We start from the raw sequence: 24828 nt of genomic DNA, 5'->3' as shown, positions 1-24828 counted from the left end.
CTGATCCCATGCAGACTGGGTAAAGGAGGAGTCAGAGTCCTCAGTGGTTTTGCAGGTTTTTTATTGGGGTTCACCAGGCATATGGCAGGCAGGGGTGCTGGCTGGGGGGCTGGGAGGCTGGCAGGCCTCCCAGCCCCCAGCAAGTCTTCACTCTATCTGGGCTCTCTGGCGTTCGTTCTGCTGCTTCTCGGCTTCTGCTTCGGCTTCTACTGCTGCTGCTGGCGTCCCCGTGATGCCGCCCTTAAAAAGCACAGTCTTAGCTCAGCTGAATCCCATCTACCTATGCCCACACCCTATTCCAGGTGCCCGCCATCAGGCATGCACTCAGGACAAGGATCCATCATCTATCCTGATGGCGGAAGGGCAGAAAAGCCTGACATTTTCTTTACCCTACACCTACCTATGGACTAATTGGGATCAGTTTTGCACATGGGAGATAACGTATTTATCGCACCCTCTCTTGCTTGCTCACAGTGCTAGATGCCATATTTCATTCATGTAATTTTGCAAATTACACTAGCCGTTAAATAATAAATCCCCTTTCCTTAGCTGAAGAGAATGAAATTAAGAGGTTTAGGTAATAATCTGTCTCAAGTCCCACAGCTGGTAAGCAGCAGGGTCACATTCAAGCCCACGCGTACCATGCTTCCTCCCCACGTGATGAGGGTCCCGGTAAGCACTTGTTCAATTTAACTGAGTGCGCCGTTTTGATTAAGTTTTTCAACTAACATCAAAATCCAACATCCTACTTAGAAGCAATTCCAATAACGTGAAAAGGAACGGTGGGCTTTCCCGCCACCCATGTGGTAGTTTACTGAGCGTGACTAATCCCTATGCTTTCTGGAGAAAAAAAAAAGTAAACGTAAAAAAGGCTCTGCCATTTTCCTTGCTAAGAGTGTTGGGGCGAGAAACAACTGGCTGAGGCCGGCGGAGGTCGTGTCTGCGACACCCTTTTCTGCACTGGGTCTTCCACCGGACGTGGCCCCGCCGTCACCATTTAAACTGATCTTTTAAGTGGGGACGTCCTAGAAACCCTAAGCCAGCACTGCTGGCTGTTGAGCAGCAAGCCTAGGATGGGCGCTGCCTGTTGCCCGCAGCTGTCTGGGGTCTGGCTGATGGGGGCGGCGGCCCCATCCCCGCTCTGCGCGGGGCGGCCCAGCCACGGCCTTGCGGAGGGGGCGGGGCGGGGCGCGGTCGCCCGGGGCGGGGCATATCCGGTAGGGGGCGGGGCATATCCGGCAGGGGGCGGGGCTGCTGCTGCCGCAAGGCCCTGGGCGTGGCCGGCGGCGGGGCGGGGCGGGGAGCAGCCGGCAGGGGGCGGGGCGTCCAGGCGACGGGGGCGGGCCGTCCCCGCGCCGCTCTGCGGTCTCCTGCCGCCCCCTGGCGGCGCGCGGCGCGGCGTCTCCCGGAGTCGGGCCTGGCAGGTTAGGCGGCCGCCCCGCGTCTCCGCGCTCCGCCCGGCCTTCCCGGGCGAAGAGTGGGGCTCCCGGGCTCCGTGGGCCGCCGGCGGCCTCTCTCTGCCCCTTCCAGCGCCCGGCCCGCGCGGCGAGCGCACCCCCCGGCGGCCTGGCCCCGCGGCGGCGCTGGGCAGGGCGGGGGGCTCCGGCCTCCGGCCGTCGCGCTGACGGCCGCTCTGGGGGCGGGGCCTGGCCGGCGGGCGGCGCTGATTGGCCGCGGCGCTCCGGCCGCGGCGCCGATTGGCCAACCGCTTCCCGCCCTCCGGCCGGCGCCTCCTGGCGCCCGCGCGGTCGCTGAGGCGCGGAGACGAGCCTGGGCAGCGGCCGCGGGCGGCGTCGACGCGGAGGCTCCTCGGAGGCGCCTCCGGCCGCCAGGTGGATCCCGGGGCTGGGCGGGCTCCGGGCGCCGGCGCGGGGGGCGGCCTCGGGCCCGGCTGGGGCGGGCGGCGGGCCCCCAACGGCTGACGCGGAGCCGTTGTGAAAACGGCGGGCGGCCTCGCGCCGTCGGGCGGCCGGGCCTGGGCGCGGGGCCGGCGGGCGGCTGAGGGGACGCGGAGCCCGCGAAGGGCGGACCCCGGCGCGGGGAGGCGGCCCCGGGGCCCAGGACGGGCTGGTCGCCCCCTCCCGGCCAGCGGACCCCGGTGCTGGCCGCTGCCGTTGGGGCGCCCGGGGAGGGCGGGCGGGTCCTGCGGGCCGGGGCTGGGGGGGGCGGCGTTCTCGCGGGCACCGGCCGGGGCTGCGCTGACGGAAACGCGCCTGGGGCGGGGCCTCGCGCCGCCCGCTGCTGGCCGGGCCGGGCCGGCGGGGCCGTCGCGCCTCGCGCCGTCGCGGTGCGGGTGCCCGGAGCCATGGCGGGGGCCTCGGGCTCCGGCTCCCTCGGGCGCGCCCGCCTGGCGAGGCCGTTGCGGGCGGGCGGGCGGGCGGGCGGGGCGCTGCGGGCTGCTCGGCTGCCGTCCTTTGCTGCGGCGGGGCGGGTGCGGCGCCCAGGCCCGGGGCCTTCCCGCCGCAGGGCGCACTGGGCGCCGGGCATCGCGGTCGCTCTGGGCCGGCGGCGCAGGCCGGGATGGCCCTCGGGCCGCGGGGCGTGCGCGGTGAGGGGCCGCGCGGCTCCGGCGCTTGGGGCCCGTGGGGCCCGCGGAGAGCGCGGCGTGGGCGCGAGAGCAGCCGGCGCCGCCGACCCGTCCGCCTGGGCCCGGGCCGGGCGTGGAGGGCTGAGCTTTCAGCGACGTAACCCGAGTAATTTGGTCTGTCTCGGTACAGCGCCGTCGCGGGACCCCGCCGTGCCCCCCTAGAAAGCCTCCTTTTGCGGGGGTTGCCTTTCCCCTCCTTGTCCCTTTTATCCCCCGCCCCAGGCTGCGCGGCCCGCCCCCCCCCCCCCCCGCGGCATTGGCTTCAACCCCAGGGTTCCCCCCCCCCCCCCCCCCCACCCGGCAGCTTCTCTGTGCCCGGGTGTTCCGAGCTGGAGCGCCCCGGTGGGTGGGGGGGACCCGCCGCTCCCCCGCTGCCTCCTGCCCCTGCCCGCGCCTCCCCCCTGCCCGCGCCAGCTAGATGCGCTTTTGACGCTCCCAGGGCGTGAGGTGAGGGCGGGGCCCGCGAGCCGAGCACGTTTGCCCTTTCAGCCCGCGGGCCCTGCGGGGAGCGGCGCCCCCGCCCCGTCCAGCCCGGCGGCAGGGTGTGCTGGCGCTTCGTCAGCGTTTCCCATGACCGCGGGCGGCCTCTCTCCTGAGCGCGTGTTCGTTCGGAAAGGGACGTCCTGGTCCACTTTCCTGCAGGGCGGCTGCCTTTTCTGTTGGTGTGCTAGTCTTCCTAATAATTAGGGGGATCCTGGGGCCTCCCCGCTGGCGCCGCGGGTTGAGGGCAGCTCTGTGAAGCTGTCGGCAGCCTCTGCAGCGCGAGGTCGACCCCCGGCCAGGGAGCTGCCCACAGGGCGCGGCAGACCCCTCCCGTCTCCCCGCTGCTCCCCGCAGCAGTGCACTTCAGTAGATCGGCCTGCTCTGCTCCCCCCTCTGTCTCTGGGGCGCCCTCTCACCCCCACCTCCCCACCTCTGGCCCGTACCCCAGCTATTGCATAAAAAAAATTATGCTAATCCTTTGTCTCTTGCTCCATTGTGATTTTTTTCTAGTGTGATGACTTATTCATAGGCCAGCCTGTGCAGAACGTTCGCATCTATTTTCATGCTTTGTGTTTTCCGATGCCTTAAATCTTTCCCTATGGCAGAATTGTAGCCTATTGCCCTGCATTTCCTTCCAGTAGTTTTTAAACATTGACATTTTATGTTTAGGCAGTTTGATTACCTAGAGCCTGTTTTTGTGACTGGCAGGAGATAGAGCTCTACTTTTGTTTTTTCATAAGTCAATTTTCCCACTACTAATTAATCAACTATTTTACCATATCCTTTCTGATTTGTAAAATGTTTTTACTCATATATGAACTTCCAGTGTGCGCTTGGATGTGCATTTGGATTTTGTTTTGTTTTATTGATTCGTCTATTTCCTATTTTTAACACTGCTTTGTAGTAATTGTCACTTTGCAATATGTTTTAATATCAAATAGTATTCTCTGATTTTTCTAACTTTTAGTTATCAGGGTAGCAATGTTTTTCCATATAAATTGAAAGAATTATCCAAGTTGCTCAAAATATGTTTTTGTGGTTTTTATTGGAATTGTTTTGAAATTTGGAAATTATTGTAGAGGAGACTTGCTGGTGGTGTCATGTTCAGTCTTCTCACTAATGATCAGGAATAACTGTGTGCGTGTCTTTTTTATTAAGGTGCTTAGTATATTATTGTCTTGGAGATCTTATTTTTGTTGTCACTAGATTTGTTCTTTTTAGTTTTGTTTAAGAAAATTCCATTGCCTGATTATTTCCGATATAAAGGGACATGTAGGTTTTTATATTGAACCTCACCGGAGTCTCAGAGGGCCTCCAGTAAACACCCCCCTCTTTGTTCTTGGGGTCTGACCAAACAGGGGGGAAAGAGGTACAGAAACCTAGCCTTTATGAAGCTGAGGTTGGCGAGGTTGGCACGTGCTCATGTAGATCAGTAAAGAAAATCAGCATTGCTTGCTTTCATACCACCCTGGTTTATTAAAACCTCACAGAGAACTTTGGGGAAAAAAACTTTGAATCTTTGATTTGTCCTGTCTTACCCGTCCCACTTCCCAGCAGATGCCCGGTCCTGTATAACTCTTGGGTTAATTCATTTTCTCTGTGTATTAGATTTCCTGAAGATTCTGTTACAACACTCTACATAGTTTAAGCTATTTTTCAGTTGTCCTGGTTATGATGTCTAGAAAGGATGGCATTCTTTCTTTTCCTTTATAGAGATACCTTCGGATGGCATTTGGAGGTGTTCGATGCTTTTGTTAAAATGGACTATGTGGGTCTTTCGTTTGTTTTTTATTACACCATTGTTAATTTTGGGACAAATTTAATTTCTCCTCTAGGGGCAAATGGTTCCTAATGCAATCCTGTTGTTTCCTGTTTTTATTCCCCTAGGAAGCGAAAATGTGCTTAGGTTGTCTTTTCTCCTTTCATTGTGTATTTCTATAATCTCATATAGCTTGTTCTTTGGTAATAATACTTACATATTCTTCCCTCCTTAAATATTTTTATTACTGGCTCCAATTTCATTTACAATTTAATTCAAAATATTACTTTTCTTGTTTCCAAAGTTGGAGCAAATGTAGCAGCAATCTCTGGTAAGGAAGATCCAGCCAGGTTTGTATTCTTTTACTAACTAGCTTTGTGACCTTTTGGCAGGACTTTTGACATTTAAGTAACCTATAAAAAGAGAAGGCTTAAGTAAAGGATCTTCAGTAAAGTAAATGATCTTAAGTAAAGTTTCCTCCAGAAACTTCTTTGGCCAGATTCAAACGATTAATTTCATAGACAGGTATGAAAAATGTCCAGTGAGGAACTTGAAGAAACAGTATTTGCTGATTTATGTGTATTAATATTTTAAAACAGTAAATGTATAGAGTAGATTGTAAGATACATAAAGTATGTTTTCTTTTATAGGTGTTTGTTTTGTCCTGCTGTTTTAAATTAAGTCAAAATGCCAATAAGACCAGATCTCCAGGTATGTAGTCCTAAATCAAAAGAAAATATTTTGTCTTAATTCCTAAAATCATTTTTTATAGGTATTAAGTGCCTTGTTTTAGAAAAGACAAAACTTACTTGTTTATGAAATGTCAGAATAGAATAATTTCAATGAAAATGTTGTTCTTCCATTTTTCAAACGATTTATTTTCCTAAGTTGTATTAATATTTACAATTAAGGATGCTGGTTATTTATATATACTTTTTAATGAAATGAATTGTACATTGATAAACATAACTTATGCCTACATATTTTTATATTACATTTTAAAATTATACTTCCATTTAAGTAAAGAGTAAGTTTTAATATACCTGTGTAACATGTATACAATTTACCACCAAGTTTGGACATTGGATTGTGGTATGAAAATTCTTTATGTTGCAGGAAGGCAGATTTTGTAAAGGCTATAAATATATAATATCATAAATAAATGCATAGGTAAATAAATACACACACCACAGCAAGTCCTCCATAACATTTCATTCAATGTCATGTTGTTATAACCTTCATGAGGGAAAAAAAAAACCCTAGCCTATGTTGAAAGAAATTACCTTAGTGAGTACCTGCTTTCCTTTGGTGTCATTGGTTTGCTTAAAGTGAGTTTCTCAGAACCTTATCTGTTACCTTAAATGAAGAATCACCCTGTGTGTGTATGTGGATATTTTTGAATGTGTTTGTATGTATCTGTGTTATGATTAATTAGTTGATTTTAGCCATCTTTAAAATTTTTGAAAACTAAACCTCATTAAGAAGTTGATAGATATGTAGACTTTTGTCCATGGTATTATTAGTTACTATATAAATTTGATTTTCTTCTATTAACAGGTTTTGTTGAGTTCAACGTAATGACTTTCCAATAAAAGATAATGAAATGGAAAGTTATTAAGCTTTTTTAAAATATAAAGTCTTGTTATTATTGAAACTTTATCTCTGTTGCTCCAAATTTAATAATAGATAGGTTTTCTTAATAACTGAATTAATACTCTGTAAACTCCTTTGAGAATTTTTATGTGAATTCTCTAATTATTAGATTGCGTAAGTTAACTAATTGACTTTGATTCAGTGTTTATGTCATTAACTTATTTCTTTAGCAGTTCGAAAAATGCATTGATGATGCTTTAAGAAAAAATGATTTCAAACCTTTGAAGGCTCTTCTACAAATTGATACTTGTGAAGATGTGAAAGTTAAGTGCAGCAAACAATTTTTCCACAAGTTGGATGACCTAGTATGCAGGGTAATTATTCATTTTTGCTGAATGATTATTAAAATTATTAGATAGCACTCTCTGTCCAGAAAGAAATATGCTGTTAGAGGAAACAAACGAATGAATGCTGGCCGTTGCTTGTTCAGCATGCTCACTTTCAGAAACAAGTGCTTATTTCACCACGGCATTTTTTTTTTTTTTGAACAGTCCCAAATAACATACTGTACTTTGGTTTTCTGAATAAAATACACAGAAAGCTGTGTTTCTTCATGTTTCTGTAACATGGTGTTAACATTGTTAACTATTACTTAAATTGAGGAAAATTAAGTTTACCTCCTTGATTTTCAAACAACATGATCTGTTTCAAAACTTTTTAGCATATTCTTCATGTTATAGAGACAATGCTTAATGCTGGCAAAAAAGAAACAAAAGAACAAGCAAAAAATCACCCCAAAACCTTGGACTTGATTTCTTGTATATGAAGCATTGTTATACATGAGAGCTGATTTTTGATACTCTACTCCGAGATTTACTGTAAATCAAAAAGGGTTAGATTTCTTACATCCATTAGTTAAATACATGGAACCTTCTAGAATGGAGGGTAACTGATTCATTCTATCGTAGCCTAAATTTTCTTGAATTTTTACAGATGTATATTTTGTCCTGCATGTTTATCCTTCCTCGGTAGTTGGCTTTAGCAATTGCTTCTTAAAACCACACTTTCATCCGTTACAATATGGAGAATATGAGGATGGATGACTTTTGGAATTTGTGAGGATTATAAAATTCCTATCACAGCGCATACTTTTTTTGGGCTTACAGATATTTAAGTGTATGCTTTTTGTTTCAGGAGCTTAGTAAAAAGGATGTCCGAACTGTTGCCACCATTTTGATTTCTGTTGGGAGATATGGCAAAAATATCAGCATTTTGGGGCAAGCTGGTCTTCTAGCCATGATAAAACAAGGACTAGTCCAGAAGATAAGTATAGCATATGTAACATATTTGAGTAGTGAAAATATGGTAAAAAGTATGGTTTAAAATAAAATTAGAAATATCCAAACTGTTAAAAAAAAGTGGACATTTTATATAATACTTTAAAACAAAGTATTTTTATAACGTGCGATACGCTACAAAGATCACAGGGAAACTGTATATAGGCTCCTTTATGTGAATTTCTTTCATTTATGTGAATTTGGTTCATCTTAGCCGCTGTCTTTATCTTTCTGTGTTGTTTACTGTCTGTCTCCCATGCTAGAAGCTGGGCTATTGACTTTGTTTGTTACATTCATTGCTGTATACCCAGTGCATAGAACAGTTCCTGAAACCTGATAATGCATGTAAATAATCTGAATAAAGTATAATAATACCAAACTTTCAGATACTAACACTGCAAAAATGAGATGCTATGGCAGTTTATTTTCATCTGTTATATAAATATACCTGAAATAGGAATTTAAAGGAGGAAATAAAGATCCACCTGCAATTAGGATTAACTTCAGTCCTATATAAAATACAGGAAATTATAGTGAGTTACCAAACAATAAAAACAACAAAGATGTTTAAAAGCATAAACTAAGTTTGATATGTTGCAATTTTTGATTTTTTTTGTTCCCAAGTTTACTTCTATACAAAGATAAGTACATTCTTAAAATTATAAAAGTTAAATCCAAGTTAACTCATTTGTACATTTCTTTTTTCACATGGTTACCTGGTTTGAAAAATCCAAGGAGATTATTCTGAGTCAAGGAAATTCAAAAGATGAAACTGTTATAAACATGGTAGAAGACTTATTTGATCTTTTGATGGTAAAAATCACATTGATTAACTGATGTTATAAAATATGGGTTTATTTTTAAAAAGGACGTTGTGTTCTACATGTCCCAAGCCTAGATGTCATTAGAAAATTGGTTAGTGACTTGGTTGGATTAGTCTGTTCAAATTGTATAAAGTATTTATCCAAATTAATATGATTAAATTGTTAAATCATAAATAAAAGTTAGATAATTATGTGGTGAGTTCAAATGTTGGCTGTTATTTTTAAATAATATTTGTACTAGTATATAGTATAAAAGATAGCAAATTATAGGTATTCACTTTCTTTTCAGGTCGTACACGACGTCAGTGATGAAGGTATAATAAACATTTAACTTCTTTTTTTTTCCCCAAAGATTTATTTATTTATACAAGCACTGGGTACAGTCAGAAGCGCGGGAGGGTGAGAGGATTCACCAGAGCCAGAGCAGGGAGCAGAACAAGCAGATGGACGAAATACACTGCTGAGGGGAGCAGCGGGTGGCAGGAGAGGTTTGCGCCCCATGTGGGACCCTCGCCAGTGGCCGGGGATGGAACCGGCGCTGCAGAGGCTGCAGGCAGCTTTGCAGCCCAGCGCTCAACTGCTGCGCCACCAGGGGAGGCCCTAAACATTTAACTTCTAATGGAGCAATAATTTGCTATTAGAGTTTTAGTATAATTTTATAATTTTTGTAGCATCGTCCTAATAGTATCCAGGGATTGACATTTTCTGTAAAAGACTAGGTAGGAAATATTTTATTAATATTTTAGGTTTCATGGACCAAGGAAAGAAATCAAGGATATTATGTAGGCACTTCCATAATAGGAAAGGAGAGAAATTTCCACAAATGTTTTATTGATGCAGTTCAAAATATATATATTTTTGTAATTCCGATCTGCTAAGGAGGAATGGAGAATAGCCTTTGGGGGATGGCATTTCACTTAAGGTTCAAAGTTAGTGTTCATTGTTACCAGAACTGATGGCAGTTGTTTGTTCATGCTTCTCTGTAATGAGCTTTTGTGTATATTGCATTAGAAAATGTCCTTTCACTCAGATAATGTCAAATACCAAAATCAATCCCTGAGCATGATTTTTAATTTAGCATAGTCATCACAGGGAAAGCATTTGTAGAATATTAACTTCTTAATATTTGCCTTTTAGAATATAATTGCATGCATATTAATTGCTTTTCATTGAAGGGTAGAGGAAGTGGAGAAAGTTCTTCAACTGCATATTAAATGGATTTTGAAATATGTAAATTTCTTTTGTGCTTACATCAAAGTTCAAAATTCTGCAGGAACTATAGCTGGAGCTTGGAAACTTATATCTTCTGCAAATTTGTGTGGGAATAAAGATGTCACATTTTATTTTAACTTTTGACAGCCTGAGAAATGTATGAAGCAACACGTTACACATAACGAGTCACATTACACATGACTCGGATAGCATTAGTTCCATAGAAATGACTTTACACAGTACAAGTTTCTCATAAGCACTATTTTGCCTTCTACGTTTTGGTTGAATTCATTAAGGAATATGCTCAGTTCACAACCCACATTAATTACCCAAATCATTCAGTGTTTGATAATAATGGTGGAGGGCAGTTCTTGTTCAGAAAAATTTTGGTCTTAGCCCTGAGTTTGAAAGGTAACAAAACATTACTACTGCTAAGTAAGTAATAGAACTGCTTTATGAGAGGTAAGTCAGGAGATCATATTTAGCCTCTGCTTCCCTCAAAAATTCATGTAACTGATGTTGGCTCAGTTTATGGAAGTGGAGGACACTCACCTAGACACTATTCAAAAGAGGTGGTGGATTCGGATACTTCTACAAAGCATTTGCTATATAAAACTTGACAGTGGCTCACGTTTTGTTTCTGGGCCAGAATTTCCCGACTTCTGATGGAACAGAATTTGCAGTAGTAAATGGAGAACATGCTATCGACCATCCTTGCACTTATCCTGAGCCAGGTTTTTGTGCCAGGCAATCAGATTCAAGTTATTTTATCTCTGTTGCCTAGGATTGGGGATTGAGGCTGGTAAATTGTTTATTAGGAAAGGAAAAGCTGTTTCCCGTATCTGTAGCCAAAATGTTTTAAAATATCAATTGCTATTTTTTAATAGTTAATGATGCAGTTTTTTCATTGATTTCTTTGCAATTAACATAGTAATCTGGTCTAAATACTTGGTTTGGATACTTAAGGAGGGCCAAAATGGTCACATACCGATGATTATAAAGTGATCCAGCTCAGGTTTTAACAGTACATCACATCTTTTCACCTAATTGAGTGGTTTTTTTTTCCAGTATCTATTGCAATATAGCTGTTTAAAATTATCTTTAAAATTTGCATTATAATATAATGTGATTCTGCTAAACATTAATACTGATAAAAACTCATTTTTTGAGAACAGGGTTAACTTTCAAAAGTAGCTCAAGTTATTTAGATCATGCGACTGAGAGGTGTTGGTGGCCCTTATGGAAATTTTGCTGTATGACTTTAATGAAGCCAATTTTTATAGAACTCAAAATACAAGTTTCACTTTTTGAACTGTATGTATTTCATTCAAAAGTAGTACTGTGTCATGTATTTGAAAGAAAATGCTGGATCTGCCTTTATTCCTTGCCAGAGTCACAATCAGTGACATGCGGACTTTTTTTAGAGTCACATAGCTAGTTAGAAATTCAGAACCAGGACAGAACTTCATGTCTCCTGATATCCAGGCCACTGGGCTTTCTTCTGAACTGAACTAGTACATCCTTCCCATTAACTCATATTAGAAAATGTTACCATTTAAAGTAATTTAAAATACACACTAATAATTTGACATTTTTATTCAGGTAAAAGACAAGTAGCAGAAAGTTTTATACCTCGAATTTGTGCCCTGGTTATTGACTCAAGAGTGAATATTTGTATTCAGCAGGAGGTAAAGTAATTGGATTTTCTTTTAAAACTAAAAATGAGAAAGGCAAGAAAATTTTGTAGCTGTTCTTCTAATTGAATGATTATCTGAATTATTAGTGCATTTCTGTGGCCTTAATTCATGCCTTACTAACATAATGAATACATTCCTTAAATTTTTTTTGAAAATTCTTAATTATATGGGTTTATGTATTATTTATAACTCAATGAAAATGAATTACATTAAGATATTAGGAATTTGTAAGTAAATGCTAAGAAGAACCTGTATTTGTGTATATAAGTGTGTGTGTATGTATTAAAACAAAAATATATTAAGGTATATATTTTTGTTTCCTTAATTTTTGTAATAGAGCACTAATAAACATACCGCAAAGAATATAAATGATTTAAATACTGGAGTCATGGTATGATCTACTTTTGCTATCCTGTAGCTTTTTTGTTTTCATTATTTTCTACTTTATATTCTTTCATCCACCCTTCTCCATTCTTGTATATATGCTTTTTAAGGAAAAATAGGCTTCTAAGGTTATGTACCTAGAATATTTTTCTAAATAGTTATTATTCCATTGAAGATACAAAGTTAATGGATTCTTTTTTTCTTTCTAGACACTGAAGAAAATGAATGCTATGCTTGACAAAATGCCTCAAGAGGCCAGGAAAATACTCTCCAACCAAGAAATGTTAATACTCATGTAATAATTTTTACCATGTTGTTTTTTTGTGACTCAAGCCAAGAAAATTTGAAGAATATTACATAAGGCAACTACTAGTTGCATTAATAATTTAAACTAATACAGGTTTATAACTTAAGAATATATTTTTCTGCAAAAGTCTGTGATACTAGCCAAAAGTAAATTTTAGGTTTTCCCCACAAACATGGGGGATTTCTATTTAATCAATACTAGTCTGGTATATGAGCTGTTATTTTGATTCACAGGAGTAATATGGGAGAAAGGATTTTAGAAGCTGGAGGTAAGTATGTCTTTTCAAAATGTTTATATTTAAAAGTATTCTAGATTTATTAATGAAATATCATATCTCTAATCAAAGCAATAACATTGTAATATAGGGAGGGTATATGAAGGAATTATAAACTATTTATGTATAATTGAGCAATTTTATGTTAATGATGAACTTCTTTGGGACCAAAATAATAATTTAGTATGAATTAGCTGTTGTCTAATGTAATTTGTGCCTAATTGATAGACTTATTAATATAACTTAATTTTCCAATAACCACATTGTCCAGATGTAAATTACTCTTGCTAAGAAATTCCTCAAATAGTACATTATGAAATTAAGAAGATTAAATGTTCTTGGGATTGATAATATTTGTTTTTAGAGAATGGCATTTATTAAAAGATCTTAAAATTCTTATGTTTCATATGAGAAGTTCATATGATAAGTAATTTAGTAGTTACTTACAGATAGAATGAACCACTGTCTTAAAGTACTTTGAGTTAACCACAAGTATCCTATTATACAAAAAGAAGACAAAGACTGCGATTTATAGACTTTTGTATGTTATTTTACTATTTCCAACTCTAATAATAATGGAATGGCAGTCTTTGAGTATTTTAAGGGTTTCCTTTAAAATATCCTTTTCCTGGGGGAGGGGAATATCCTTTTCCCTCCTATTAATAAACTTGTTCTTTGGGCTATATTTACGATGAGCCTTTCTAATTCATACAAAGGAAAAGGCAAAAGATGGTAAATTACACTAATATTTTCCTTATTTCTCTTGCTTGTCTAATATTGAGTTTTATAAACTCTCAGTTTACATAATTTTAAATAATACATTGACTTTTTTTTTTTTAAAGATTATGACTTACAAGTAGGTATAGTAGAAGCTTTATGTAGAATGACCACAGAAAAACAAAGACAAGAACTGGCATGTCAGTGGTTTTCAATGGATTTTATTGCTGATGCATTTAAAGGAATTAAAGACTTTGAATTTGAAACAGTAAGTAATATAAAAAATAACATTATAACAGTTTTCAAAAATTACTATGCTTTTTAAAAGTTTTTCTTTTTAAAATTAGGATTGCAGGATATTTCTCAACCTTGTAAATGGCATGCTTGGAGACAAGAGAAGGTAAACTTAATGCAAGAAGGGGGACACAGTGTTGAAGCGTAAAGATTTAACTTTGTCCTGTTCAGTTGGAGTATAAAATGTGGGTGGATATTTAAAGATACCTTACAGTACCACACTGTAACCTCATTTAGTAAACTGCTGTACTGACAGACTGAAATAATCCTGTTCGTCTTTGTTTTAGTTTTTAGAGGAAAATGCATTTTTATTTTAATGTTAATAACTTTGCATGTCTAAAATTGGTTTGCTATATTTCAGAATTGTATATACATTATCATATAAGCTTTGTATTTGAGGAATCATAAACATCTAGGTATATTGCTTTTTTTTTTAAGATTTTTTTTTTAAAGATTTATTTATACAAGCACTGGGTATAGTCAGAAGCGCGGGAGGGTGAGAGGATTCACCAGAGCCAGAGCGGGGAACAGAACAGGCAGACTGACGAAACACACTGCTGAGGGGAACAGTGGGCGTGGCAGGAGAGGTCTGCGCACCATATAGGATCCTCACCGGTGGCCGGGGATCGAACCGGTGCTGCAGAGGCCACGGGCAGCCTCGCAGCCCAGCGCTCAACCGCTGCGCCACCAGAGGAGGCCCAAAAATCTAGGTATATTACTTGAGCTACCTCCCTGACCCAAATATAAGAAGCATAAGTCATCTTCTATTATCAAGAATGTTTACTGCAAGAATGTTCTTTCTGAGATTATTTAACTTCAGGAATGGCATGAAAGGATTGGTAAATTTGTATCACTCTTGATAACACAGAAGAATAGAGAATTTGCAGAACATTCCCTGGCATCTTACAGATGTTCATGAGTTCACTTTTACTTGCTAAGGATGAAAGATAGGATGAGTTATGTAAAGGAGTCATTCCACTTGGATTTAAATCAGCGTCCCCTCTGCCTGTTCTAACTTGGGCAAGTTATTTAACCTCGGTTGCCTCCATTTCCTCTGCTGTAAAATAAGAATGCTAATACCTGTCTCATGTTTGTTGTGAAGATTGAATGAGATGATTGTATGCTAAGTGCTTATTAATAGTATTAGGCCACGAAAGCATTTAGTGAATTCAGCCACTTTTATTAGCAGTATTAGTCACTTTTCTTTTCCCATCTAAATCCTATGGAAACATCTATTCATTAATAATATAAACTAAACTAGGAATCGCTGCTCATAGATGACAGCACAAAAATTTGGTAATTTGTGTTGAGAATATCATCATAGTAATGTGTTTTACAGAAACAAATTTCCATTACGCTCTACTTTAAAAAGTAATAAAGAAGGAAATATTTAAATTATTTCCACCACCTGATTTCCTTTGACTACCAGCATGGCTCTATGGCTAGTCAAGATTATGCTGCAAGGCTTATAATTTTTTCTCTAACTGAAACTACTTTTTATTTCAGGGTCTTTACATTTCCTTGTTTATCAGCATTTCTTGATAAATATGAGGTAAAGTTTAAATTTAGCAGACATTGTCTTCATTGAATGAAGTTTGATGCTCAATATTCAAGCGAATTACAGGTTATTAGTTAACAAAAAGCTATAAAGATCTTCATAATTAGATCACATCTGGCTGGTTAGTATTTATATCTAAGAGACATCTTATGAAATGGAACATTCCATTTCCCAAGTAACCAGTGGTAACTGAAATATAAAGTCCACACTTCTTCACATTTTCCTTATCAACTTTATATTGATTTGTCATTCATTTATGAAGTCAAACTAATATTTAACTGCTATTTGCACTTGGAATGTTTGTGATTTCTTAGAGCTAGCTCATTTCTATGAAAAATATTAAAGCAACAGTTCTTTTGTTTCTCAGTAAGTTTAAATGTTGTATTCATCTCTTTATCTTCCCTCACCTTCTAGCTATACTTCTGTTCTTTATAAAGAAATTGAGCCAGGTATATAACATCATACTTTTCTATTGTCATTTTTAAAAACATAGTTTTATGTGTGTATTTTACTAGCTGCAAATACCATCAGATGAGAAACTGGAGGATTTTTGGATAGATTTTAATCTTGGGAGCCAGACTCTTTCATTCTACATTGCTGGAGATAATGATGTAAGCTTTATTCACTCTATTATACTATATGTATGTATATGCATATATAAGAATGTTTTAGTTCATTTTAAGAATATGGATTTCTTTATTTTCTGGCTATTTTCACATTTCTCAGTGTTAGCTCTCGTAGTTTTGATTAGCATGGTAACCAATCACGTTTCTTAAAAATTATGTCTGATGTTTATTACAACAGAAAAATTACATGCAGAATTTTTAATACTAGTTTTTTAACAAGTTTTCCAGAAATAAACTACATTTCAGTGACATAAAATTTAACATACAAACAAAGTAAACCTCTATCTCTGAGTCATATAGAGTGTTATAAACCAGTGTTAGGTTCAATGAATAATAAATTTTAAGAAAAGGAAGGTGAATTGAAAAAAAGGAACATGAATTAAATCCAGAAGGGACAACAGTTACTCAAATACAGAGATACTCAGTTAAAAATTACATTAACATGTAATGACAAGTGGTCTTATTTTCAAAATCTGTTGAAAATAGGATTGATTCTCCTGCTAGTAGTAGAGAGTGAATTTTCGTTTTTTCTTTGCTATATTGTATGTTTAAGTGTTCCAAACAGGTGGCATATTTTCTACTGACCTCTTTTAACCTGAGGAAAACTCTTGAACCATTGTTTCCAAATAGCTCCACTTCCTACTTGTTGCCTGGTATACTTCTAGTTCAAACTGTATGTGGTCATGTCACCAAAATCTAAGTAAGAATTGATCTGCATTCACTAGCTGATGTGACTAGTGATGACGCTTTTATTTTTTCTATTTTTTTTTTCTTTTTGTTCCAGGTAATTGCTTTAGAAAGGAATGTTAACTAAATGTCTCTTAGGATTTTCCCATGCTTTTATTTCTTTTTATTTTAGAATACCTAAAATTGTTTCATTAAAATTGACTGTTTCATTAAAATTGAATTCCAAATATCAGCAGTTATTTCTCAGGGACCCTGACTGCTTTTGTTACTTTATATATTCATGCAAAGTTTGTAGCAGAGTTTTTGATTGAATTTTCTTCAGGAACTAGACTTTAATTTGGGGAGAAGAGTATAGAGTAGGATTGATGTAGTTCCTGCCTGTATTCAGCTAAGTCTAATGAATATGTTAGAGAAGAAAAGAAAGAATTATAGTACATGTATATTAGGGACAGTGTTTATAAATACTAAATGTATGTTATGTTCCAAACACTGATCTAGAGCTGGGAGATTCTTCTTCCCAAAAATATATTTAGAATTCTTTCTCCTCTGGGTTTTTATAGACGTATAGTACACTCTCCCTGTATTTTCTTTTACTCTAGAAGCCATTCTCCATAAAATAACTGCTAAAACCCTTCTCTTAATTCTTTAACATGACACAGAAGTATCTTTATGATCCCTCCCCTACCTGTTTCTCTGACACCTCAGACCATCAACTACGCTTATTATGTTCCACATTCTTTTTTTCTGTTCCTCTAACACAGGTCTTACTCATCTCAGATCTTTCAAATTGCTGGCTCTTCTGCTTAGAAACTTCCTCCAGATCTTTGTATCTTATTTCTTGCCCATTTAGATTTCAGTACAGATCATACCTCCTTATATAAGGAGCTACTTTGGTCACTCAGCCTACAGTAGCTTCCCAACTACATTATTCACTATGTTCTCTTTCATTTCCTTTGTAGTAGTTATTGCTATTTAAAATTATTTTGTTGTCTGCTGCTCCCTCCATCATATGTAAGATTCATAAAATCAGGGGCCTGTCTTTTCTCATTTATAGTTATTTATAGGTGCATGTTTATTGGAAGAATGAATAAATAGTCAAAAAATTGAGAGATACGTAGTATGGTTAGTACGAGGAGTGCAAAAGATATTAGAAAGAAATAAGGCAGTGGGGAGCCAAAAAAGGTTTATAAGTAGCAGGTGACATCAATTCAATGAATAATTATTTGAGAACTCAGTCTGTGCTGGATATAGGCTAGGCACTGAGGAGCATGTTCATGGCAGAACTTCTCTTAGTGGGGAAAATGGGTTAAAGTGGGACAAGACCAGAGACAGTTAGACTTTGCAGCAATCCAGGTGAGAAGTCATGGTGGTGTGACTTGGGAAGTGACAAGGAGGATGGATGGAAATGGATGGATTTTAGAAAAACTTGAGAGGAGGGAGATTCAAGCAGACTAAGGATCGGCAGAAGAGGTTCTGCCCTGAAGGATACCTGAAGAATTAGCTAAAAGAGGACAAATGGAACGGGTATCATGTTACGGAAGGTGAGGAAAGGGTGTTTTTATGAAAGGAAATCACTGACATTGTCAACACAGATGCTAAATAAAATAAAAACTGGCCATCCATGAAAAGTAGTTTCACTGGCATGACGAGGGTTTCAGCACAAAGTACAGACGTCACATTCCAAGAAAGCACAGTAGTAGCTAAAGTGAGACATAGATTCCAGGGAGAGCTTTAATTAGGTATTTTGTTTTAAGGATAAGAGCTTTTAAAATGGATGGGGTGATGGAGACATTGGGAAAACACTAAGGGGGTCACTAGGAAGAGTGTGTACAGAAGGGAGAGTCAGGGTGAAGGTGCGCAGAGATGTGAACACTCCATATGTTGGTAAATATTGAAGCTGGGTCAGGGCTTCCTTTGAGCTCCTCATGCTGTGATTTCTAGTTTTAAAAAAGCCTTTTGAAAGTTTCCACAACGTTGTTTTGTATAAAGGAAGGTGGCTTCCTCCGAACGTGAGGAAGAATCACTTGAAAGTGAATAGATGACGGCAGTTAGTAGGGAGAGTGTATGTGCTGGCGGGCGTGTGACTCGGAGGAGCTGGTTTTTATATGTGGAGAAATAGGCAGCTGCTTAAATCTTCAGGAGAGGAAAGGACACCAGCTTTTTGCTCCCGACCCCAAGGTGTAAGGTGTGGGAGAATTAGTGCTGTAAGGACGGGGGCCGTGGTGGGGGGGGGGAATGATTGATTGCCTGCTTTCACTTAAGGCGAAGCAGAGGAGGGAGTTGCTAGAAATTGAGGATTTAGTGGAATTTCTGTGGAATGAATGAGATCTTAAAAGAATTTGATTTATTTTGCTGACAAGATTACTGGTTCCATCTCATAGAAATGGGTATCTAATTTTTGCTGTTATTTTTTGTGAATTCAGTACTGTTCAGTTATGCAGACTTTCATGAAATGCTTGGAAGGAAAAACATTTTAGGTTGTTATCCATGACCATTCAGTGTATCACTCTAAAGTCCATCAGCGAGTGGGGATTAAGAAATGAATGATTTCACAGAACGACTTGAAGAAAGAAATGACAGGATTTGGTAAAATTTTAAAAAAGGGTATCTTCTAATAAATATTAGTGGATAGTTATTCTTTTGGCCAAGAATAGGAGACCATAAAATGAATCAATACCATCATGCTTTTTTAAGTGTGAGCAGACAGAGTGAATGTGACATGCATGATGTTGGTCAGCTGATGGAGTCAAGAAACTCACTGATTTTTGGTGAATTATAGCCTAATTATTCGTATAACTTAGGACATAGTGTTTAATAAAGCTTCAAATCAGAAATACATTATTATTTATGGTCAAAACCTGTTTTTAAATTTAAGGATCATCAGTGGGAAGCAGTCACTGTGCCTGAGGACAAAGTACAAGTATACAGCATTGAAGGTATAAGACCTGTTTTCTGTTATTCTCTTCTCATTCCTGGCATATGAAGTAGGAGTTGCCTTCTCTCTGGGATAACAAAATGGATTCCTGAAAGCCAAAAGCATTTTCATATGTTCACACTCATTTGATGGCTCAGTACAATCAAATTCCCTGGCCCCTCCTCTCTTCCCTAAAGCCCCACCTTTCTCCTGTACTTGCTTCCTTCCCTAGCTAGTCCGGCCCGTGGGCAGTCACGAGCCTGCCAAGACTCTTGCCGTTTCAAGCTAGTTGTTTGATTAAATTCAAACCTCGTTTATCCACTTCTGGAGTTGGAACTTGCATAACGCTGCTGGACAGAAGCACCAGGCAGAATGCTGCCACCCAGATTCACGGAGCGAGACACTTTAGCCACTTTAGTGGGCATGCGGAGGTGTCTTTTAATAGTTCATTTGCATTTTCCTAGTGACCAGTAATGTTCAGCACTTTTTCGTGTGCTTAGTAGCCACTTATATTCCTTTCTGAAGTATCTGTTTAAGTATTTTATCTTACTTTCCTGGTGAACACAGATGCAAAAATCCTCAACAAAATCTTAGCAAACCATATTTGACAATGCATCAAGGCAATCCTACACCATGACCAAATGGGGCTTATTCCAGGGACACAGGGATGGTTCAGTATCCAAAATCAGCCAACACAATTCACCATCTCACAAAACAAAAACTAAAAACCATATAACAGTAGATGCTAAGAAAGCATTCGATAAGATTCAACATCCATTTATGAGAAAGACCTTTAAAAAATGGGGGTAGCTGGAACATACTGGACTGTGTTTATTACTGAGTTTTTATAAAATATTCTGGATACCAGTCCTGTATCTGTTTTCTCCCAGTCTGTTTCTTGCTTATTCTTTTTCTTGTTGGTGTCTTGAAAGAAGAGACATTTAGATTTGAAGTCCACGATCATTTTTTTTTCCTTTTATGGTTATTGCTTTGTCTTACCTATTGTTTGTCAATGACCAGGTATTCCCCTGTTTCTCTAGAAAAACTTCATATTTAGGATTATGATGCATCTTAAATTAAAACTTGGTTATGATGTGACATAGGAATTGAGTTTTTTTAATGATATGCAGTTATTCCTGAATTTTTGCTGAATAGGTTTTTCTTTCCCCAAATGAATTTAATTGGTCCTCTTGTTGAAAATCAAATGACTACTGACATAAGTGCATTTATTGTAAGTTCATAGCCAGCTGCAGGAAAAGAGCAAATGCACTTCAGAGGACTATAACCATTGGCAGAAGTATCCAAAAGCATTATAAGTGCTCTAATCTTCATCACCAAAATTGGGAGCGTTATCCTCCTCAGTGCCACCTAACTTTCATTTCAGAAGCCTGAAAACTTACTACTATTAAAATGCATTACTATCTTTTCTATCCCCAAAAAGCCACTGGCATTTAGATATTATGTCACCACAACCTTCAGGCAATTAATAATTGCCAGTATCATCAAAGAATATTACTGTGGAAGTTTCACATAATTGTAAAAGTAAACAATATATTTAGGGTAGGTCATGGTGTGACCAGCAGAGGTTTTCCTGATACAGATTCAAATTTGTCTACTTGGTATGGGACTTCTTCCTCAGGATATTTTCCTCCTGCCCAAAAGTACACCCTGGAGGCGGGTGTGGAGAGCTCTCGGGCACCATCAGGACTGAGATGGTGCAGGAACCCCAGAGAGATGGTGCAGGAGCATAGTGGCCTTTAGTTCACAATACAGGCACATCAGTGGGGTGCCAGGTAATTTGGGGGTAATTTTTTGGGGGGAAAGCTGGTGAACACTGCTTATAAACTGGCACTTAGAGTATATTTTTCTCTACTAGATTGGTAAGTTCATTGTGGTAAGGACAGTATCCATCTTACCTCACAATTTCCAGGTACTCAAATATTTATCAGATGTTGTTTATTGATATATTTATAACAATTGAGATTTAATAGGAATTTTTGAATAGATGCCTATACCTAGAAATATGCTTATTTATGGAATTAAAGTTATTTCTTTGGTTGCCTCTTTTAAAATAAGAAAATAGTTTTCTCATATGTGTTCTAAGAATACTAGGAACCTGTCAATGTGCAGAATGTATTTGAGACTTTAACTCATTGGTTAATGGATTACCCTGTATTTTATAGATCAAGAAATGAAAATTCTAATTGACTTAATTTGTTTATATAGGTAGTGAGAACCAGAATTGATTAAATAGTTAAAGTTAATTTTTTTCAATTCATTTAAAGTAATATGCTACAGCTTTTTAAATTTATAGTGTAACTATAGAGTGGCATCAGAAATAAATACAAACTAATCTGATTTGTTTGTGTACAGTGAGAGAATCAAAGAAGCTACTGACGGTCATTCTGAAAAACATAGTAAAAATTAGTAAAAGAGAAGGGAAAGAATTGCTTTTGTATTTTGATGCATCATTAGAAATCACTAATGTGGCTCAAAAAGTTTTTGGTGCAAATAAATACAGGGTAAGTGTTTAAATTCTTTTTAATTACATGTTTACTTTCATAATTCTGAGAACTCTCAGTTATTTGGGGCTATAAGTTTCATTGATTTTTTTTTTCCCCAAGAACTCTTAAAATCACATGTAGATCTTTGGTTTTTTAAATGTGTATTGTGGAATAGCTCATTTGAAATGATACCTCGTTGAAAGAATCTCAGATGACCAAATTAGCAGCAGCTACTCGAAATGTATCATGAATTCCTGCCAACTGTTTAAAAAGTGAGATGAGATAACCCCCTCTTTTCAAGATATTAAACACTGAGGATTATAGAATGATCCCTCAGGAGAACTCATGAGTGGCACTGGGAAAAGGAAGACATTGAGGGAAAGAATGCTCATTCAGTCAGACTTGAAGGAAAGATTGTAGAACTGGGACTTGAAATGGCCTTTGCAGTTAATGGCTGACATTTAGATGAGTGGCTTCCCAGGACGGTGGAAGATGCTCGTTCCCTCTTGTTGAACTGGGAATACAAGTGACAGTTCACATTTTGTTCGGAGGAGATACTCAATTGACAAGTTGGATGACTCAGTCTGTTTGGGCTGCAATGATAAAAATTCCCTATTCTGGGTAGCTTCAACAACAAACACTTGTTTCTCATAGTTCTGGAGTCTAGAAAGCCTAAGATCCAGGTGCTAGAAGAATTGGTGACTGGTGAGGGTCTGCTGCCTGGTGCAGTGTTGACCTTTTTATCTGTCCTCAGATGGTGGAAGGGTTAGCCTCTGGGCTTCACAGGGCACCGGTCTTCCTTCACAGGGCCTGCCTTCATGACTTACACCTCTCACAGGCCCCCACCTACAGTACCAGTTCACCATGAATTTTGGGGGTACAGAAAGGATGGCTAGTGGGAAGTCACAGAAATACTCTATGTGTGTTTGTATCCAAAATAATGATTTGAGATAATTTGGTAATGTGGGGAGAAAATAGAAAATAATTACATTAAAATGGAAAGACTAAGAAAATAATATCACTTTGAATTAATTTCATTTTAGGAATTTACCCCAAAACAAGGTATTTCAGTAGCCAAGACATCTGTGCATATACTTTTTGATGCAAGTGGGTCACAGGTATGTGTCTAACTTAGATGATTTATCATTGGGTTAAATTTACCCTAATAAAAGCAGAGTGATAAAATTGATGTTGGAGAGTAAACGTCTAAAAAATAAATTATCTCAGAGTGCTATATAACACAATGTATGATTTTAAAACATTGGTGACTTATTTTAGTGCAGAAGGTTGTTATTAATAACCAATTTTGGTTACTTTACTAATTAGAAGTATATGTCCTTCCAGTAATGCCAAAGCTTTGTTTTATGATGATTGATTTTTGAGAAAAGTGGATGCTTTTTGTTAGGTCACTTTATGGGACTGAAAATTATAATAGAAGGGTTGTAAGTGTAAGGTGAACAGGAACTTTATATTAAAGACATCGGTGATTTTTGAGAGCCTCCTATGGTTTGAAGTTTTAAATACTTTTCTGTATTCTCCAACAGATTTTAGTGCCAGAAAGTCAAATCTCACCAGACGAAGAACTCTTTAGTGTAAAAGAAAAACCTAACACCCAAAAGGAAATAGCTGCACCCCCAAAATACAGCAAAAGGAGTAATCAAGGGGACAGAAAAAATAATTCACTCGAGGTAACTGTGGTGCCAAAAACAGTCATTTGTAAAACAATATGGCTTAAATCATTGATGTGTGTAGTTACAGAAAAAAGCATCTAGAATTTACAGATTAATGACTTTCATCAGTGACATTTCAGAGTACTTTTAGGTGCCTTTTTCAAATGCAAAAGATAGTGTTTTACATGCCAAATTAGAGATACATAGCAAAGTAACTACCACTTTTCACTCTTTGCTTTTTGATCTTTGCATGTGACTATCATGTAGAATACAAATTTATAATCTTTTTATTCGCATGAGGAAACAAAATGTTAGATTCTTTTTCCTCTTCCTCCTGCACCATTGAGGGTCTCCAGCAGGACCACTTCTCAGCCTTCTGTCTCTTGCTCTGACACTTGACATCAATAATAGCCCTCTCTGAATGTTCTCTCCTCCTTTGACCTCTGTGTTAGCATTTTAATTCTCTTTCTGCTTCTATTTCTCCATCAGAGATAACATTCTCTCCCTACCTCCTGAATGTACATATGCTCTGAAACCTTGACGCTCAGCCTTCTGGGTCCCTCCAGGCCTCTCCCTTAGAGCCTTCCTTCACGTGCAGGGTCTTCACAGCTCTGAAGTCACGTCTCTTATCTTTTGCCATTATCTTTTGCCTCAAACTTGCATCTGCTGCCATACTTCAGTAATTCTACCTTTCATTTTTCTGACGATATCCTTAATTTCAGCCTCTTCTTCCCTGTATTTGGAACCAGTGTGCCCGTGATCACCGTTCATAGTGTATCTGCATCCTTTCTTACCCCTCTACCGTGACTCATCTTAGCACACTTAGGTCAGTGCAGACACCTCCTAATTGACCTTTGAGCTACCCTGTATGAAATACCACTGATTTTTCTGAATGCCAGTATTCTCATAGCATTCTTCAGCCCAGAAAGCTTTGTAAACTCTGTGCTTATTCCACGGAATCTAAATTTTTACTCAGTTCTGAGACCTTCTATAATTTAATTTTAGTCTGTCCAAATATTTTCCACTTTAGTAAGTTTGTCTTACCATCTACTTTTGTCATGTCCATTCTTGCCAGTGTGCCTTTTCATTCATGTCGATTATTCCGTATGCCCTTTATTCATCTAAAGTGTGCTCATAACTGCCAGCCTTGATGCATATTTACTACTTTGTGGAGTTTTTTCTGATCACAGGTGAAAGGTTTGGTGCGGCTGGCCCCTGCATCGACCTTTCAATAGGTGACTGTAATCACACTCTCCCATGCATTTTGGCAAGTTTGTTTCTTATTATTTTTTCTCTTTAGACTTATGTCATAAGACTAGTGTCATATTTCTCTTAAATGAATAGATCTTTTATGTATTCATGTCAAAATCATAACTTGAGTACTTATTTATAACACAAAAT

At 39.5% G+C, this 24828-nt stretch overlaps 1 protein-coding gene across 10 annotated transcripts in view; it reads left to right on the top strand.

The window, feature by feature from the left end:
• The first annotated feature begins 1386 nt into the window (after positions 1-1386).
• SYCP2 (synaptonemal complex protein 2) overlaps positions 1387-24828 on the top strand; it is a 49752-nt gene continuing 26310 nt past the window's right edge. For 3 of the 10 annotated variants that reach the window (XM_054698563.1, XM_054698562.1, XM_054698540.1), the window contains exons 1-17: positions 1778-1832; positions 5480-5540; positions 6653-6796; positions 7617-7747; positions 8470-8572; positions 8873-8897; positions 11398-11483; positions 12086-12171; positions 12417-12451; positions 13300-13442; positions 13522-13574; positions 14975-15020; positions 15542-15637; positions 19215-19275; positions 21627-21775; positions 22801-22875; positions 23302-23445. In XM_054698563.1, the coding sequence (XP_054554538.1) occupies positions 5517-5540; positions 6653-6796; positions 7617-7747; positions 8470-8572; positions 8873-8897; positions 11398-11483; positions 12086-12171; positions 12417-12451; positions 13300-13442; positions 13522-13574; positions 14975-15020; positions 15542-15637; positions 19215-19275; positions 21627-21775; positions 22801-22875; positions 23302-23445 (1401 nt within the window). In that variant the 5' untranslated portion in view covers positions 1778-1832; positions 5480-5516. The other 7 variants (XM_054698546.1, XM_054698551.1, XM_054698556.1 and 4 more) reach the window with 7 other exon arrangements.

Source organism: Talpa occidentalis, unplaced genomic scaffold (assembly GCF_014898055.3).
Source record: "Talpa occidentalis isolate TD23 unplaced genomic scaffold, MPIMG_talOcc4v2.1 talOcc4.10, whole genome shotgun sequence".
Classification (NCBI taxonomy): domain Eukaryota; kingdom Metazoa; phylum Chordata; class Mammalia; order Eulipotyphla; family Talpidae; genus Talpa; species Talpa occidentalis.
This window is presented reverse-complemented; position numbering and strand designations above follow the sequence as displayed.